Source organism: Musa acuminata, chromosome BXJ1-8 (assembly GCF_036884655.1).
Source record: "Musa acuminata AAA Group cultivar baxijiao chromosome BXJ1-8, Cavendish_Baxijiao_AAA, whole genome shotgun sequence".
Lineage (NCBI taxonomy): Eukaryota > Viridiplantae > Streptophyta > Magnoliopsida > Zingiberales > Musaceae > Musa > Musa acuminata.
In genome coordinates this window covers 5,700,181-5,716,768 of record NC_088334.1, presented here as the reverse complement: position 1 = coordinate 5,716,768, position 16,588 = coordinate 5,700,181, and the positions used below count along the sequence as shown (strand labels likewise).

General features: G+C 36.1%; 2 protein-coding genes across 2 annotated transcripts; both read left to right on the top strand.

Annotated features, from left to right (window-relative positions):
- The first annotated feature begins 87 nt into the window (after positions 1-87).
- LOC103993544 (mitochondrial import inner membrane translocase subunit TIM44-2) lies at positions 88-9,684 on the top strand. The gene is made up of 14 exons (XM_009413640.3): positions 88-340; positions 1,582-1,688; positions 4,330-4,404; positions 4,541-4,616; positions 5,401-5,445; positions 5,837-6,271; positions 6,384-6,452; positions 6,560-6,624; positions 7,727-7,795; positions 7,880-7,952; positions 8,127-8,231; positions 8,719-8,790; positions 8,899-8,961; positions 9,184-9,684. Exons 1-14 carry the CDS (start codon positions 278-280, stop codon positions 9,313-9,315), a joined length of 1,449 nt encoding a protein of 482 aa, XP_009411915.2. The 5' UTR covers positions 88-277; the 3' UTR covers positions 9,316-9,684.
- A 570-nt stretch (positions 9,685-10,254) lies between these two features.
- Positions 10,255-16,585, top strand: LOC135587235 (AUGMIN subunit 7-like). Its single transcript, XM_065078389.1, has 9 exons — positions 10,255-10,478; positions 10,961-11,046; positions 11,651-11,712; positions 13,320-13,411; positions 13,571-13,696; positions 14,474-14,564; positions 14,928-15,035; positions 15,246-15,344; positions 16,128-16,585. Exons 1-9 carry the CDS (start codon positions 10,345-10,347, stop codon positions 16,317-16,319), a joined length of 990 nt encoding a protein of 329 aa, XP_064934461.1. The 5' UTR covers positions 10,255-10,344; the 3' UTR covers positions 16,320-16,585.
- The last annotated feature ends 3 nt before the right edge of the window (positions 16,586-16,588 follow it).

Genomic DNA, 16,588 nt, shown 5'->3' with positions numbered 1-16,588 from the left:
ATTCGGGTATAAGATGAAACCAACATGCATCCGACTCCGATAACCCACTTATCTATAGGGTTCAGGCCTTCTTCATCACCCTTCTGTCCGATTCGGCCGGTAAGAGCTCGCTGCGCAGTTTCCTTAAACCCTAAATTCATCAGGTGTCTCTCCGAGTCGATTTCTTGATTTCTTGGAGCGCAAGTCGACCTCCTCCCCCCCTTCTCTGTACTCGGTTTCGTGCTCGTAGAACCCGAGGGACTTAGGTCGCTCCTCATCTCCCTACTCGTGCCCGGAAATGGCGACCTCCGCGCTATCGAGGGCCTTGAGGCGGCCCTCGCTGCTGTACGCATCGAGATACGTAAGTTCTCACCTCCAATCTTTCCTCGAATCGTTGTGTTTCCCGCTTGCTTTACGGTGACCGGTATATCGGTCATCAATAATCCAATTAATTGCCAGTCGCGAGAGTTCTTGGGATGGTCCTCTGCGGTAGAGACCAATGAAGTCTTTCTTTGATTCGCCAGTTTCCGTTTGTGTTATTGTTTGACCGAGAAACGGCACGTTCCGCGTTAGTTATGATCAATCGAGAAAGCAAGACACTTCTAAGCTCGTCAAATGCAAAGTAGGCCTTGCCTGAGTATCATGCATTACCTTATATCTGCTCTGAGTTAATAACCCTGTAGGTAAAAGCTAATAATTTATCTTTGCTCTTTTCAAGTTCATCTGTCATGTGTTTGTGCTTATGCCCTATCTAATGGCTTGAAATCTGTCGATGTCCCCACCATTGTGAAATTTGATTCTCCTAATTGATCTCTGGTTTAAATGACTGGCAACGCCATTTTTTCCAAAGAACTAATGTTAATATCCAGTCTTTTCAAGTAAACGGAACAACAGGAGTCCAAAGGACAAAAGGTATGGGGCATGATGTTTCCCTTCCGTACCATCTGCACGCGCTAGATACGGGCTATTTATAATTAAGATTTTCTGGAATTTTTCCTTTCCATTTGATGGTGAAGAAAATGAAATACTGATCTGCATTGCTCTGTGTGCCATGTTCAGATTCGATAGCTTGTTCCCTATTTGTACCATTATACTACCTTGTGCCGTGTCATGCTACATACTGACATGGTGAATTTCAGGCATGAGATGCAGTGCAACATAAACTTATGACTTGTATGAATAATTATGGTTTTATGAAATTACATACCACGGTACCTTTCTAAAAGTTGACGTAATCCATAATTGGAAATTTGGCATATATAGTTGCACAAAGGAAGAAAGACAAGTCTAAGTTCTACAAATGGAAAATAGATCTTTCCTATTTTTTGTACAATTTCATATATCTGTCCTGAATTAAGAATCTAAAGCCCAACTATGTCATTCATGCCCATTTGTTGGTGAATTCGCCCGAGCAGGCTTATCTGTTACCATAGGTAAAGCTAATAAATTTTCTTTTCTGTCTAGTAATTTCTCTGAATTTTGTCTTTACAAGTTCATTTTGTTTTGTGTTTGTGTTTATTTCTATGTCCAATTGTCTATAATCCATGTCACTTCAGTGATTTTAGTCCATGTTATATGACTTGAATGTTCTATTTTGATTAGGAAATGAATATTAATGTTCAAGTGATTAAAGGAAATAGGCATTCAAGTTATCGACGATTTAGTATCTTCAATGAGTTCTCAAAGCAATTGAAAGGAGAAGCTAAAAGGTAATATGACTGGTACCACTTTGATCACCATTTGTCCAAGTTACTTTACTGGTCTTACATGGTGCCATGAGGGATAGTAATTGTAGAATAAATGTACCGAGCTTCTTGGTATATGGTTGGAACATAAATACTGTTTAATTGTGAATTAGACTTGGTGTCATATATCGAATTTGAATTCATCTATTTTCCTAGTTATTTTGTAAAGATGAATATCTTCTTTTGAAGAAATGTAGCTATTCTTATATATGTGCTATATATGTGCCTCTTTCTATCTCTATAACATAGAGAAGTTTCTATATTAATACTTCATTGTTGATTCATACACTTTTATGCTCTTTTTTTATTTATCTAATACCTCAATTATTGTCTTTTCTGCAACGAACTTTTCATTTTATATCTTCTGCACGCATTAGCTGGATGTTAATTACTTCTTGATTTTAATTTATTCTTTATAAAATCCCTTTTCATGGAGAAAAGAGCTTTATAAACGATGTGATGTTTTCATAACTTCTGACTTGGTGATGCAGGAAAGGTCTTTTTAGTTTGAGGTAAGGTGTTAGCTTGAGTCCAGATTCTAGACTAGTCTGATTTTGTGACAAGTTTCATTATATTTTCTTTCATTCTTTTAGTACTTCTTGATATAATTTTTGCCATCACCTTTAGTTGTTACTTTACAAAGTGTTTATTTGTCTTACCTGAATGCTCATGAATCCTATTTTAGGTATAAGTTAGTTGATTTGCTTAACAGTATATGGTAGAGAGATGATTATGGTTGGAACTTGGGAGAAAGATATTAAAAGAAAATTTTGGGGGAGTTTCACTCACTAAGTAGGTGTATGTTCTTCTTTTCCCTTAAAACAAAGCTCAAGTACAATTGAATCAACACAAATTTAACTTGCAGTTGAAATCTCAAAGAAGATTTAAAATAAATGAACATCTTTATGTTTCCTAGGTTGCATATCTGAATCCTTCACATATTGGAATACTTCCTTTCCTTGTATCTTCAGTAGCCAGCTTTATTGTCAATCCGAATACTGCTGTGTTGACAACCAGTGAGATCCTATTTTGGGTAAGTGATAACTGCCCGATACTTAATTCTAAGTAGGGTTCTTAAAGAAACTACATGCCTGTCTGTTTTAAAGCTCAAGTAATAAATCCTTTTGGGATATAGCTGGCCACTCTTTCCTACTACAACTGTGACCGTCAACCAACTAATAAAAGGATTCTTAAATTGCATGTATATCGTGCTCAAAACTATTACAAAATTGGACAGAAACAGATGTAAATCCAAAGCTGGATTATCTTGAACTGACATAAACTATAGTTCATTAGCTGCCTGTCTTCAAGTTGAAGAAAAAGGAGCCAAGATGCAGAAAAAAGGTTTGCCGGCTTGCTGATAATAGTCAATTTGCTTATTATGTCTACTTAGTTGGCAGTGTGATGGTGTAGGTTTTGGCATCCTTACAGCTCATACTAGATTTCAACTATTTTTGGTCCTTTTTTGTCTTATTAATTTTTGATAGACTATGTATATGCTTAGTACATAAATATTTTGATGCCTCGTATCTTGTTATGAACAAATCTTTATACACAAGAAATTAGATGGAACTCTTTAGACGCCTCATTTTTTTCAATGAGGACATCGGAGATATATTTGATTGAATTTTTTTATTGAAGTTTTTGAACTGCTGAAATTAGTACATCGAGCAATTCTCATCACTTCCCATCGATCATATTCAATTTATCAGGGTTGCTATTATGATTTTTCTTTGTTTTTCCAAGGAGTTTTCCCTTACCCCAGTTTTTATATTGTATTGGAATTTCTAGGGGTTTTCTAGAACAAGCATTCACGTATTGAGATATTCTGCATGTACCAGCAAAGACATTTCATGCTGACACGTTGTCAAGACTCGATACAGATTGGGACATTTTGACACCATGTCAGGGTTACACTAACTTACATACTTTGTTATTCCAAATTGACCATACTACATAGAAATCGACCAGATTTTGTTTACTGGCCAATATAACGCCACAAATTTATACTTCTAGCACATGTTTTGTAAAGTCTAGTGCTTCAGACATTGTTGAAAAGCAAAGGGTAATTGCCACACTGCCAATTCCTTCCAATGTCTCCCACCGGAAAGTAAGTGGGATCAAGGAAAACACCTATGTTGCTACAACCTGCAGGTAGTTCTTTTGGCTTGATTTCAGGACTTTTTGTGTTTTTATCTGGATTTTAAAATTCTGGAGGTATGCCAGTCCTTGCCAACTACCAAACATGCCACATTAAATGACTCAACATGAGCCATTCTTGCAGCCAGCTTGCAATTTTTGTGCCGTTTCTCACTCCCTATGTATAATGGGAGACGCATTGAGTTTCTATGTTGACATGTTTTTTAACATGTTATCCAATTGGGACAACTAGAAAAGCATTCCTTAGTATAACTCTTATGTTTGCTATCAATTCATTATATGAGTTGTTATGTTCAACTTATCTGAATAAATCAATGTGTTATGCATATTTCAACGAACACATGATGGTCCTATTTTTATCCTTTGTCATGTAGAAGCTTGTTATTTAGAAGTTTAAACCTATTATGTGCTTACTCTAAGTTGTACTTCTTGGTGTTGATGACAGTAATACAGAATTCCAACAATCAATGAAGGACCTAAATGAGAAAATTGGAGTGGTAAAGGAAGATATCAAAGTAAGGTAATTTTGCAGGAAGAGCTCTAATTTATCTGTTGTCATTTTTACTACTCTAGTTGTATGTTAAGATGTAACCTTGTATATCAAGGACCACAGCTGTTTTTAAGGTGCTGATTAGAAGATATTCTTTCTAATGCAGAACACAGAAAACCACAGAGAAGTTATATAGGACAGTTGATGATGTTTGGACAGAAGCTGAAACAGTATCAAAGAAGGTTGGTTGCAGTGTTATCTAATATCATTTTGCTACTATCTTATGCACTCACTGTCTCTACATGTATAGTTTGTAAATTTGAAATGTTATATAATATTATTGATAGCTGTTGCAAATTCGCTCCAGGATTATAGGAGACAGTGCCTGTCGATTTTTTGTTCTTTTCATGTCTTCTATGTACATCTCTGACATATTTTTCTCATCATATATATGATACTAATTTTTAAGGCATGTGGCTAAAAGTTGTACCTGCAGTTGCCTGGAATAGGAGTTGACTTGAGGTAGAGTGGTGGATTTCTGACCCTTATGAGCATGGTGTACCTTTCTGCACCCTTCTCTTTTGACACAAACGTATCTACTGGAACCCAAATTGAAGTGCCTTCTGTAAAGATGAAGTCTTCAAAATCAATCATTTTTGTCACCAATTCATTTATTGATATTAGATATCTTGGGCTTCTAGATGCTAGTCATTTGTGGTGATTCATTGAGTGCTTTTTTTTTTGTTGATCATACTGATTTTTTATTTGCACTATTTTCTGTTTGGTCTCTTGCAGAGATGTTCTTTTTTTTTTCGCACAAGTGCTGCACTAATTCGGTTTCATCCAACACCACATTGCTTCTCTTTAAGATTCTGATTAAGACATAACAGAACTTGTAAAAAACGAATCTTATGGCTTTGTGCTACAAGCTTTGGTCTGTGGAGATATCCTGTGTTTGAACATCATTACATATGCTCTTCATTGTTATTCATATTTTGAAGTATTTATTTTATTCTATATTTACAGGTCTCTGAAAATGTGAGAGAGCAGTTATCAGCTGCTAAAGAAGAGGTAATTGTATTCGTTTCCTATACTTTAATTTCATTAATGTCTAGAAATAAATGCCTATGCAACATGCCATATGCTTTGGGTGCAGTAACAATAGAAATATCTTTTTGTAAATTTTGGATAAAATAAAATATTAATGAAAAAAATGTAGGTAATGACTAATAACTGAAAATTTTGTGAAATCAGTCAACTTTTATATATAACATTAGTACAATCTTGTTCCAACTAATGGCTTGGTTTTTTAAAATTAATTAATAAAATTTTAATAATAGGAAAAATCATGATTAATATCTATAACTGATGCTCAATGATCTAAGTCAGGTTTATACAAGTGTCATAGAATTTAGTTTTCTGCTAGCTTAATTGTTTATTCTCTGCTGTTCTCTTGTTTTAGGTCAAAGACACGCTCGGACTTGGAAAGCAGGAGCCGTCTACAACGTCCAATTCATCAAGCACTTCCAGTCCAAATGATGGAAGCACACCAACATCAGAAGCAGAGAAATTTCAAAATTTTAAAGCTAACAGTAACGAAGAATCATCTGGAGAAACAGAAACACTGTTTGGCAAGTTCAAGTCCACAGTTTCATCAACTTCTCCTACAGTCTCCCAAGCATTTCGGAAATTGACGGAAGCAAAGATCACAAACTTAGCTAGGAAAGGATATGAAATAGTAAAAGATGAGCTGAGCTCTAACCAAACCAGGAAAAAGCGCATGCAGTATGCTTCTGCTTCTGTTTCATCTGAACCAAGAAGCACAAGAACTGATATAGTTGTTGTTCCTACAAAAAAATCAATTTTAGGTGAGAAATGGGAGGCATTTAAGAAGAAGGTAAATAGAGGGACATGTTTGAGAAATTTTCCTTTTATTTATTGGTGATCATCTGTTTTTAAAAAGCTACATTTATCAATATCAATTACTGAAAATCCATTGGTCTTTTCAGATGCATGACCATCCTATTTTTAAGCACGTTAGTGGCTACAGCCAACCAGTTGTAACAATGGGACAAGAGGTAGGTCTTTTTTATGCCCCTCCACTAAGATTGTTCTATGAACTTTTGGCCTTCCAGTGAACTCTAAAATTGTTACAATATTCAGAATGATTATTTTATGCTGACAGTTAGCGGAGGACATGCGAGAGAGGTGGGAGACAAGCGACAGTCCTGTTGTTCACAAGATTCAAGAGTACTTCATCTATTTTTCCCCTCTTCAGAAGTTTTTATATTATTTCCTACTTCAATACTATATTATTCATTGTTGCAAAAACTATTGGTTGGATCAGTAGATTTTTTATTACGAACAGATTTTAATGCAATTGGTCTAGTTACTTTTTTACCTTTACTTCATTAGTATCTAAGGAGCTACTGGACACTGAACATTTACCACTATAGCTGCTTCGCTTATTGAATGTTCAGTTTACTTTCCTTGATATGCAGTCAATTAGTAAATGAACTACTTTTATGTGATTTTTGCAGGCTTGTATTCTAGCTCATTGACATGGTCTAGGTGACTATTGACTCCTTTGTTGTATACAATTTAAATAGGTTTCCTGAGTCTGGAGCATGGAACAACAGGAGATACTTTTATATTATGAAAATAAGACCTATAATTTGCACAAGCCCTGTTTACATTGAAAAATGCAAAAATCTGGAGCTTTTAAGTTGACAAGTTGTGTTGTATGCTACCAGTGCATTTGGGGACCTCATGTGGTGAACTCATGTTTTCTCCTTAGTTTATATGGAAGTTCTTAAAGCTCTTTAATTATGTCCATGTGAAACTCATGAATTTTTGGCCATGTTTCTGCTTCGGCTAGGCTCTCACCTCTGTTTTGTTATCTATACTGGGTTCTTCAGGACTTCCTTAGATGCCCATCAATCCTGCTATTCACTAAATCTGGCTTTGTTCAGAAGCTTTGATAATTTATGCTGTTAGGGTGTTGTCAGGTTAAAGTCCAACCCAAGCCTGGTTTCAACAATTCAACCAAATGCAAATCTGAATATGTCAATAATTAGATTCGGGTTGTATATTGGTCTTTATGGATAATATTGGTTGCCAGTTGTGGATTCATATCCAGTAACTTAGTGGACTTAGTTTGGGGGATACATTCTCATGTTGTAGGGTCGAATTTAGATTAAGTGGGTTATCAGGGTCTGCTAACACCCCCTACCCACAGGATGTCAGATTTGCAATATAGGAAATACTGTTTTGTTTATATTTCTAGCTGCATTTTGTTGTTTATAAAATTCTATGGATTCACATTATTCATTGGTTTAATTATTTGTTTCAGTTTGAATGAAACTGTTTTTGGAGAAACTGCAACTGCTCTGTCTTTCAAGGAAATTCGACGGCGAGATCCGTAAGAGCATACTTATTGTGATTTACCAGTGGTCTTTTTTATTGTAATCAATACTCTGATTTTTATGGAATTTGTATGGCAAAGATCTTTTTCGCTGCCAGACTTTGTTGCTGAAGTTCAAGAAATGATCAGGCCTGTTCTGACTGCTTATTTCAAGGCAATTTTCTTCAACTTATAGGAAGCATATTATATTTTCAAAAGGAAGTGGATAATAATCTTTTATGTTCTCATTGACTCTGGTTTATTTAGTGGCATCCCCATCAACTTCTTGATGCATGTGATCTTGTTCTTTTAAATCAAAATTCTATCAACAATTTGTTGTGATCTGCAGTGTGATGTTGAAACTTTGAAGAAGTATTGCAGTCCTGAAGTGATTGAACGATGTAAGGGAGAGCGAATGGCTTATGAGAGTCAAGCCATGTTTTTCGATAACAAGGTATAACAGTGGAGTTGATATCTCAGTTTGTTGCATCATAGTGTAGATGCTCCTTGCATTCTGAGCCTCCTAGTGGAATAGACCTTACACAAAAGAAGTGACAAACTGTATGAATCCGATGACATGTTCCATGAAAGAAGTGATGTAGGCAATTGTACATATCTGGAACATATACTTGGTGTTGGCATGGCAGTGCAACAATTAAACAGCACTCACAGGCTACGAAGACCATGTTGACACAGGGCACTTAATTCATAATTGCGTCTCTAGAGATTCTGCTTGGGGTTGTATTATGGTTGTTCTTTGATTTAAGCAAAGATTTCTTTGAAGTTTCGTTTTATCTTGTCATGACTGCTTTCTGCCTATGCTATATTGCAAGATTTTCGAACTTGTCTTTATCATAAATCAAATTTTTTGTTGATTTTACCAATGTTTTCCTGTTGGCACATAGAATAACATGCTCTTTTGTTTTTCTTTGGTGCTGCAGATTCTCCACATTTCTGAGGTTGATGTTCGGGAAACTAAAATGATGGGTTCCTCTCCTATAATTATAGTAGCTGTAAGAACTTCAACTAAGTACCTTTATCTATGTTATTGGAAGAACGCATGGCAACAGATAATGGTTAACCTCGAAGCTAATGGGCATTTTTTTTTCAACTTTCTATAGTTTCAAACACAGCAGATCTACTGTGTGCGTGATAGAGAAGGCTCAATAACAGCTGGTGGAAAGGTAAAATTTTTCATCATCACCCTGGGTTTACTGTGAGACGTAGCACATTAGAATTCTTTCATGGGTTTTAACTGCTAGCTTATTTCCTTAATGATGGAATTTGATGTACATTTAAACTCTCTAAAAAGATGAAACATACAGCTCATTTTGGTAAGGTCAGTACATGCATAAAATGAGGAAGTTCCACTCTTTACATTGCAAATAATTCTCTCTTATCTATAGGACACAATCCAGACTGTATATTATGCATGGGCTATGCAGCAAATGGATGCCGAGGAGCTTGGAGAAGGAGCATACTACCCACAATGGAGGTTACGAGAAATGCAGCAACTGGGCGTTCAATCACTTATCTAGGATTGACCACCGTCGTACCATGGTCCCAAGGTGTTTTCTCGGGCGTTGGCTGCTTCAAGAGAATCTATGACCATTTCAGTTTAACCAATCTCTTAGGAGAAGGTGCCATTTTTCCGTATACAGATGAAGCGAACCTCTGAAAAAATCACCTTAAAATAATTGTTTTCTTCATCATGGTGGGTTGTTTTGAGGAGGAAGGCTATTCTTTTTCTTTGTAATATGCTCAGCAAAATTTGATACCCAGAGGGTCCATAGTGGTGTATAATGTACTAGTAAAATTGAGCTGCTGATTCCAATTTTGTTTTCACGTTACACTACTATCATAAAGCACTCATGTCTTTTATTTTTTTTCCACTTTTTTGTCATATGGCGGCCTTTTTTCCTATTATCCAGCCCTGTCAGTAATTAGTGGAGTGAAACATTGAGATGTAATCATGATTGTAAGACAACATTTTACTTCAAAATAATATAATATGAAGATTCTCTTCTAAACCTGTGATGTTGGTGATGTTTAAACATTGATTACTGCCTTCATGTAAGATGCTACGTGTAATTTCAGTTGTCCTTGAGGTAGAATCAGTAGCAGACTAATGGTTTCATGCTTGAAACAAGGAAGCCACATGAACAGGCAATTTTTGTGCATCATGATTGAAATGGAAGCTGCTTGACGAACTCAAGCAGCAAATTCTGAATACTTGAATTGGTGTTATGCAATGGCACCAGAAAAATAGGAATCAGAATGAGCAGCCACAGCAAGAGAACGGTAATACCCTCCACGGCCGGAAACCTGTTACTGCAATCCTCAATCTGCTGTACTGCGTGCCTGAGTGAGCATATTCAAAAGTCGTGCAGTGATTTGATTGCAGCTTTAGGATTCGTGCAAGGTCTACTGTATCTCACCAATTAACGAGGTTGATTGCTCTCTCTCTCTCTCTCGCCTCGCCCCCCGACTTACCTTAAGACCGCAGTCGCGGCTGAGAGGCTGTTGTTGTTCTCCGTCATCGACGTGTTGTTGGTGTTAGAAGACAGATGGCGTCGAGGCAGATGGAGGTGATCCAGAGGAAGCTGGAGATGCTCAATTACCCTCGATCCAACGCCCCCGCTCAATCCCTCCTCTTCGCCGGGGTCGAGCGATACGCCCTCCTCGAATGGCTCTTCTTCAGGTATCCAACGTACCTTCTTTCGCTCGCCTTCCTCTTCGGTTCCACCACCCCATTTCCAAAACTCTTTCTTTTCTTTCTTTTTGTGAAAGATTTGTTCACTACTTTTGCTTCTTGAATCTGAATCCCGACTTTGATCCGTGTTCTTTCTTGATCTTACAAGTCTTGGAGGATTAAAGCTCAAATATTGATGGATCTTGGCATAATTCGTTCTTGATTTTCTTCCTCGTCTCTTGGACATTGGTTCGAGGTTTCGAAATGAAGATTGGTTTTTAGAAATTGCTCTTCTTACGATACTGACTTGTAATTGTGACCTAAAGTGTAAAATGTTATTGATCTTGATGTAACTTCCATTGTTTCGGTTAGATATCTTGCTTCTTTCTTACTTCTTTGTCCCAAAATATCTCTTTTTTCCTTCAAGTTTCTTTTTTCTTGAACCCTAGTTACATTGACGCCATTAAATCCGAGGCTTTGTTTCCTGGTAGGCTTTTAGGTGATAGGTCGCCGTTCACTCAACAGAACTGGCAAGGAGATAGCATGGATCGGGATGAGGAAAATACTCGAATTCAACGTGAGTATTACTATTCTATTACGAGATGATGACTTATTATTTTTAACGACTTCAAATTCCCCCATTCATTCCTAGACTGCTTGCTCTTAACCATGTGCAATAGTGTCGCTTGGCCATGTATGGCCATGAAAAGCATTACTTCAAATTTGCACCAATTTTGAAAACGAATTTTTACAGAATACTTTCTTGGATCTGAAAAATATTTGTTTCAGTTTCTTGTGTCCATATCCATGCAACGCTGCTTTAGGCTAGAGATGAAAGCATGTAAGGATTGTTTAGCAGCTTCAGCACAATGAGGTAGTTGATGACAAAGATAGGCACTGGAGTGTGTACAGAAACAATATTCTTACAATACGTTGACTGCTTTACAGCTTAAAGGTTATAGTAGGCTTAAGTTTAACTCTTGTGCTATCCTGCCAGTGCTTTTGCTGACAAATATGATATTTTCATATGATAATACTATTACATGGGACACATTATTTTTCAATTGCAGATAATGTGGTTGTCTAAATGTCTTTTATGTCTATTCTTTGCACGTGCATGATCATGCAATTTATTCTGTTAAAGATTCATTTTAATAAGAAAATGTTTTCACTATTTTCAGACTTGGCTGAGATAGCAAGCTTCTTGGGCATTACATCTTCAGTTGACACTGAAGCAATCCAAGTGAGTGATTTGATTGTTTAAAATTTAAAGTCCTTTTGCATAACATTAGCTGCATGAGACTGAAATGTACCATTAAGTATTTTTATCATTTTTATGTTCCTCTTTTTGTTTTCTATGTAAATAGAAGTCTGATATCTTGTGCTGGCAGAGCTTTTGTATGACAATAGCCGCACTAGTATTATACTACACCTCTTGTGATGACAAGTTTATTGATGTTTCACAATGAATGCTTCTCAAGTGATAGTTTTTCCCCAAACTGACAATGGTGAACAAATAGAGTATACTAGACTTGTTTCAACTTTCAAGATTATTTTTATGTTCAGTAAATACAGTTTTACCATGCAAAATTTGTATTCCTTTCGAGGGGATCTCTGAAAACCTTTTAATCTTTCTAAGATGGTTCTCCTTGTGAGGGAATTGTGTCATTCTGTGTGAACCATGGTATATTCCTGAAAGTGACTTCAGATTATATGCTGGATGAGGATCAGGTCTTGTCAACATTATGAGGTAGAAGTTTCTTATATCAGTTGGATGTTGAGATGTTCTTTTACTTTTGTAGTACATATATTATCAAACTTGTTGAAAAAAGATACAGAACTGAAACATAAAAGATCAATGATTGTACAAGAGACAACAAAGTGAAAGATGATGTATATAATTTATTTAAATATAACAATGATGTAATTATTAAAAAAATTAATCATATTATATAAAGATATTATTATGGCAGATAGCAATTACATGTCATACAAAAAATTACAAGACTTGTCTGCTTTTAACTTGGAGGATAGAGACAAGGCCCACTGTGATCATGATGTTTTTCTAGTTATTGTACAGGTAAGTGTTGGTAGTGCAAAGCCATATAAGATAAAACGGTATCTAATGAAAGTGCTCATTGGTCTCGAATATGATGGAATATCCATCCTTTGTGATAGCATTTTTTATTTCCTTGAAAGGTAAGAACTACCCTGTTCTCCCCTTAACTCTCATTAGCAATGCATGACAAACATTAATAGTGGTGGTGGACAGCAATTTGAGAAGTTACATCGAGTGATGATGGTAGAGACTACAAACCTCAAAAAAAAAAAAAATTCATTTTTCCTCCTCTGCTGCCCTCTTCTCCCCCCTCTCCTACTATAATTGCCACCTATTGCAGCTGCCAAACTCTTTTTTTGTTTTCCCTCCTCCTCCTCCTCCTCCTCCTCCTCCTCCTCCTTTCAAGATTGTCTGATCAGTTAGAATTTGACCGTAATTGGCCAACTCCTAGCACGTTCCATCAATTCTGGCATTTTCTACTGATTTGTATGAGAAATCTATTGAAACTGGATCAACCTTTGATGATATGAATATGGATTGGGTGCATACTATATGGGGAATTTTCCGATACCACGAACTATGATAAAATGGCATTTGGCTCCAAACAATTTTCTTGTGTGATTGACAGTCAACTAGGAAGAAGACTTCTGTTGTGGTTTTGCCAGAAAACCAGATCAAAAAGATATCAGAAGGAGGTGGTTTTAACTTGGGTGATTTTAGTTGCTCTTTCAGGTTTCTAATCAAAGACTAATTTTAGTCATACTTGAGTTGTTGATTTTTTCTGGTTTCAGGGAAAAGGTAGCTATGAGGAACGTGTTGAATTGCTCCATTTATTCGTAGATCTTGTTGAAGCAAGCCAATATGCTGATAATCCAGAATGGAGGTCAGGATTTTATGATGATATTCAAAAGCCTTATTCTTTACATTGGTGCAAATAATGTATTCTAGCTCTTCAAGCAATATAAAACATAGCATGCAAATACTATTTGATATTACCTATATATTCTAAATTCTAAACCCGAATGTACTTTCTTTTTGGCAGTGTCGATGAGCAATTAGCAAAAGATGTGCAGTTGGTAGATTCAATTGCAGAAAGACAAGCTCAAATATTCTCAGAAGAGTTGAAACTTTTTCCAGCAGATGTGCAGATTCAGTCTGTTTACCCCTTGTGAGTATTATAAAAGATTTTGATCCATCCAAATCCAAAATACTGGAGTAGATATATTGTCATTAGACTCACTACCATATTAATAAGAAAGCTAAGAAAAATAAAAATGATGTGCTTTGAGCATATCCTGTATTTATTTCATTTTGGTTGGGATTTGGACACATGTCCCTGACATTCATTGTCAAGCATCTGTGGTTCGTCCATGCTGAAACCAAGTGAAATTGGATAATTACCAAACTTTCTGTAAGGATTTAAATAATAGACTGACTCTTGATATGAGAACTTTTCACTTTTGTTTCACCTTGTGTAATTCATTGTCATTGCTCCAGTATGTGTTAGTTTTATCTCGGTGATTTTATTACATAACCGAAATGGTTTGCCGCTCAGGAAGCACTTGCATTGTTTCAAATATCCAATTTTATCCAGATAATAGAAATCAATTTTCTTGGTTAACTTGGTCAATATTTGTCTTTCAAATATTGGACCGTTGAACATATGCCTGCTGAGCAAATTACAGATAGCAGCTTTTACTTGCATGCAGTTATCTGGAAAGAGATGATAGTTTCAGTTCTTTGTGTATTGGTTAGCAATATCATATGTTTCTTCTCTCTCTTGCCTGTCTGGGTTCCTAAATTAAATAGCTTATAAATGTGCTGATTTTTCTATTTCTTTTTTTCCTTCTTGAACCTTGTACATGTGAAAAAGAATGCCTGATACTTGTGTGACACTAATTTTTCTGTAGTCCTAGCATTCTTATAAAGCACATTCATTCTGCAGGCCAGATATATCTGAACTGGAGCTAAAGCTCTCTGAGCATTCAAAGAAACTGACAAATTTGCAACAGATGGTCCAGGAGTTAGCATCTAAGGTATTTTTAAAGCAGATAGCATTATGAGCTTGCTTATTTTTTGTACGAACATACATTACAGGGAAATGTGCATTGCTGTGAGAAGAATCAATCAGTTAGAGACATTCTGAAATGACAAGGCAAACTCTGACATTCATATATTTGAAATTGCTGCACCTGAGCTTCCTGCAAACTCGGGTTTCTGAGCATATTCCAAATGAGTTTGCAATTGATTCTTAAGGATGGTTTATGAATGAAGCATCAGATAATTGATTTTTTGACCATGGATATGTGCTTTTCTTGGTGAAACCTAAATTTGTTTGTGTTATTTGTCTCTTAGCTTTTTCTTGTTTACTAAAATTGGTTTCCATAAATTTTATACAGTATGATTACAATCCTAATGAAGACTATACAGAGGTAGAGTTAAAGCTGAGGTCACATTTGGAGTCTTTCCTCGAAACTGTGAAGTATTTCAATTTAATTTATACGAAGGTAACACTGAGCCTTCTGAAATATTTTCTCTTGAAGATTTGCTATTTGGTTTGTTGTCTTCTTGGTTTCAAGAATGTCCAGCTCTAAGGGAAAAAATTGATCTGAAGTATATTGAAAGCAACATTTTTGTCTTTGATAGTTTAGCTCACCATGGAAAACTTGTTGACACTGAGACCCATGTGTCTTGGTTTCTTTATGTAAACAATACAGGAAATCCGTCCTTGGACCCACATGATGGAGGTGCCACAATTGCATGGGTTTGGCCCCGCTGCTAACCGTCTGTTAGAGGCTTATAATACGCTTCTGAAGGTATATTTAGAATTTTCTACTTTTAGCCCACCGAAGGTTAAAATTCAATAGTTGAACCATCTAATGGTCAATTTCATGCAAAACGTTTCTCTTTTTCATTTATTCTCATTTAAGGTTCATTCTTTTTCACTAAAGATCCCCCTTATACACTTTTTGGCTTTTGTTTCAAACATCTCATAGAGACTACACAACGGGTGTGATGTAAGGCAAAAGGTTTGTACAGGATACAGTGATCCTTAAGCTAAACAAAGCACAAAAAAGGGTATTTTGATAGAGGGAAAAAGAACAATGCTAACTAAAATGATATTGTTATGACACCATATGTTCGGACAAGTATGATGGTCCCTACACTGATTTTGAATGTACTTTTTTCAACTTTTTTTTCGAACTTCTTTTTTCAACTTTCAAGAATTCAAAGATATACCAAACTTAATAGGTTCACCTGGATTAAATCTAGTTTATATAAGTATATGCGATAAAGCAACTTTGATATACAGTTTTACTCTTCTATTCTTCTTTTCTAGTATCGGTAGTGGTGGATCATAACAAAACATAGTTGGACTGCCATACAATCAATCAAGCACTAGAATGAAGTCGACATCTGAATATGCTCGCCCTTGCCGATTTCTAGAAAATAGTTCCTGTACTAAGATATCTTTATATTGTCATTTATTTAGCATGACTGATGAGGAATTGATATATTTGACAAGTTAGAAAATTCAGGTCTTCCATAAGAACAGTTCTGTTAAATAGTTCCTTACTGATTGGCTTTGGCATATGCAGTTTTTGGGAAACTTGCGAAGCGTACGAGATTCATATGCAGCTATGTCTGTTGGATCACTATCGACGACAACCGATGAGCCATCCTCTATCACGAAAATAATTCTGGATTGTGAATCTGCTCTGACATTTCTAAACCGCAGCCTCTCCATCCTTTCTACTTCTGTGGCTAGGGAGCAAGGAAAGACCCCGTGAGTTTGTAAACAGTTAGTATGTACAGATGTCACGGCAAATCCAATCTTCTTTCCCTGCAACTGCGTGTGTTCTTTCATGTTGAGAGAAATGCCAGCGAAAATTAGTGACATGGGAATAACATGAGTTCAGTCTTCTTGACTTTGCCAAAACCTCATACTCCATATGTTAGCAGTGGAAATATATAGCATGGTATGTTAGTTATCTGATCTGATGAATTTTCACTCTTTCGTCAAGAGCATAAAATTAATGACAGTGTTGCTTCACCATGT

Coding starts and splice junctions, on each gene's coding strand:
- LOC103993544 (XM_009413640.3), top strand. CDS start 278: ATGGCGACCTCCGCGCTATCGAGGGCCTTGAGGCGGCCCTCGCTGCTG. Junction 4,405..4,540: donor AAGGAAGATATCAAAGTAAG/GTAATTTTGCAG, acceptor TTTCTAATGCAG/AACACAGAAAACCACAGAGA. Junction 8,232..8,718: donor CCATGTTTTTCGATAACAAG/GTATAACAGTGG, acceptor TTGGTGCTGCAG/ATTCTCCACATTTCTGAGGT.
- LOC135587235 (XM_065078389.1), top strand. CDS start 10,345: ATGGCGTCGAGGCAGATGGAGGTGATCCAGAGGAAGCTGGAGATGCTC. Junction 11,713..13,319: donor TTGACACTGAAGCAATCCAA/GTGAGTGATTTG, acceptor TTCTGGTTTCAG/GGAAAAGGTAGCTATGAGGA. Junction 13,697..14,473: donor ATTCAGTCTGTTTACCCCTT/GTGAGTATTATA, acceptor TTCATTCTGCAG/GCCAGATATATCTGAACTGG.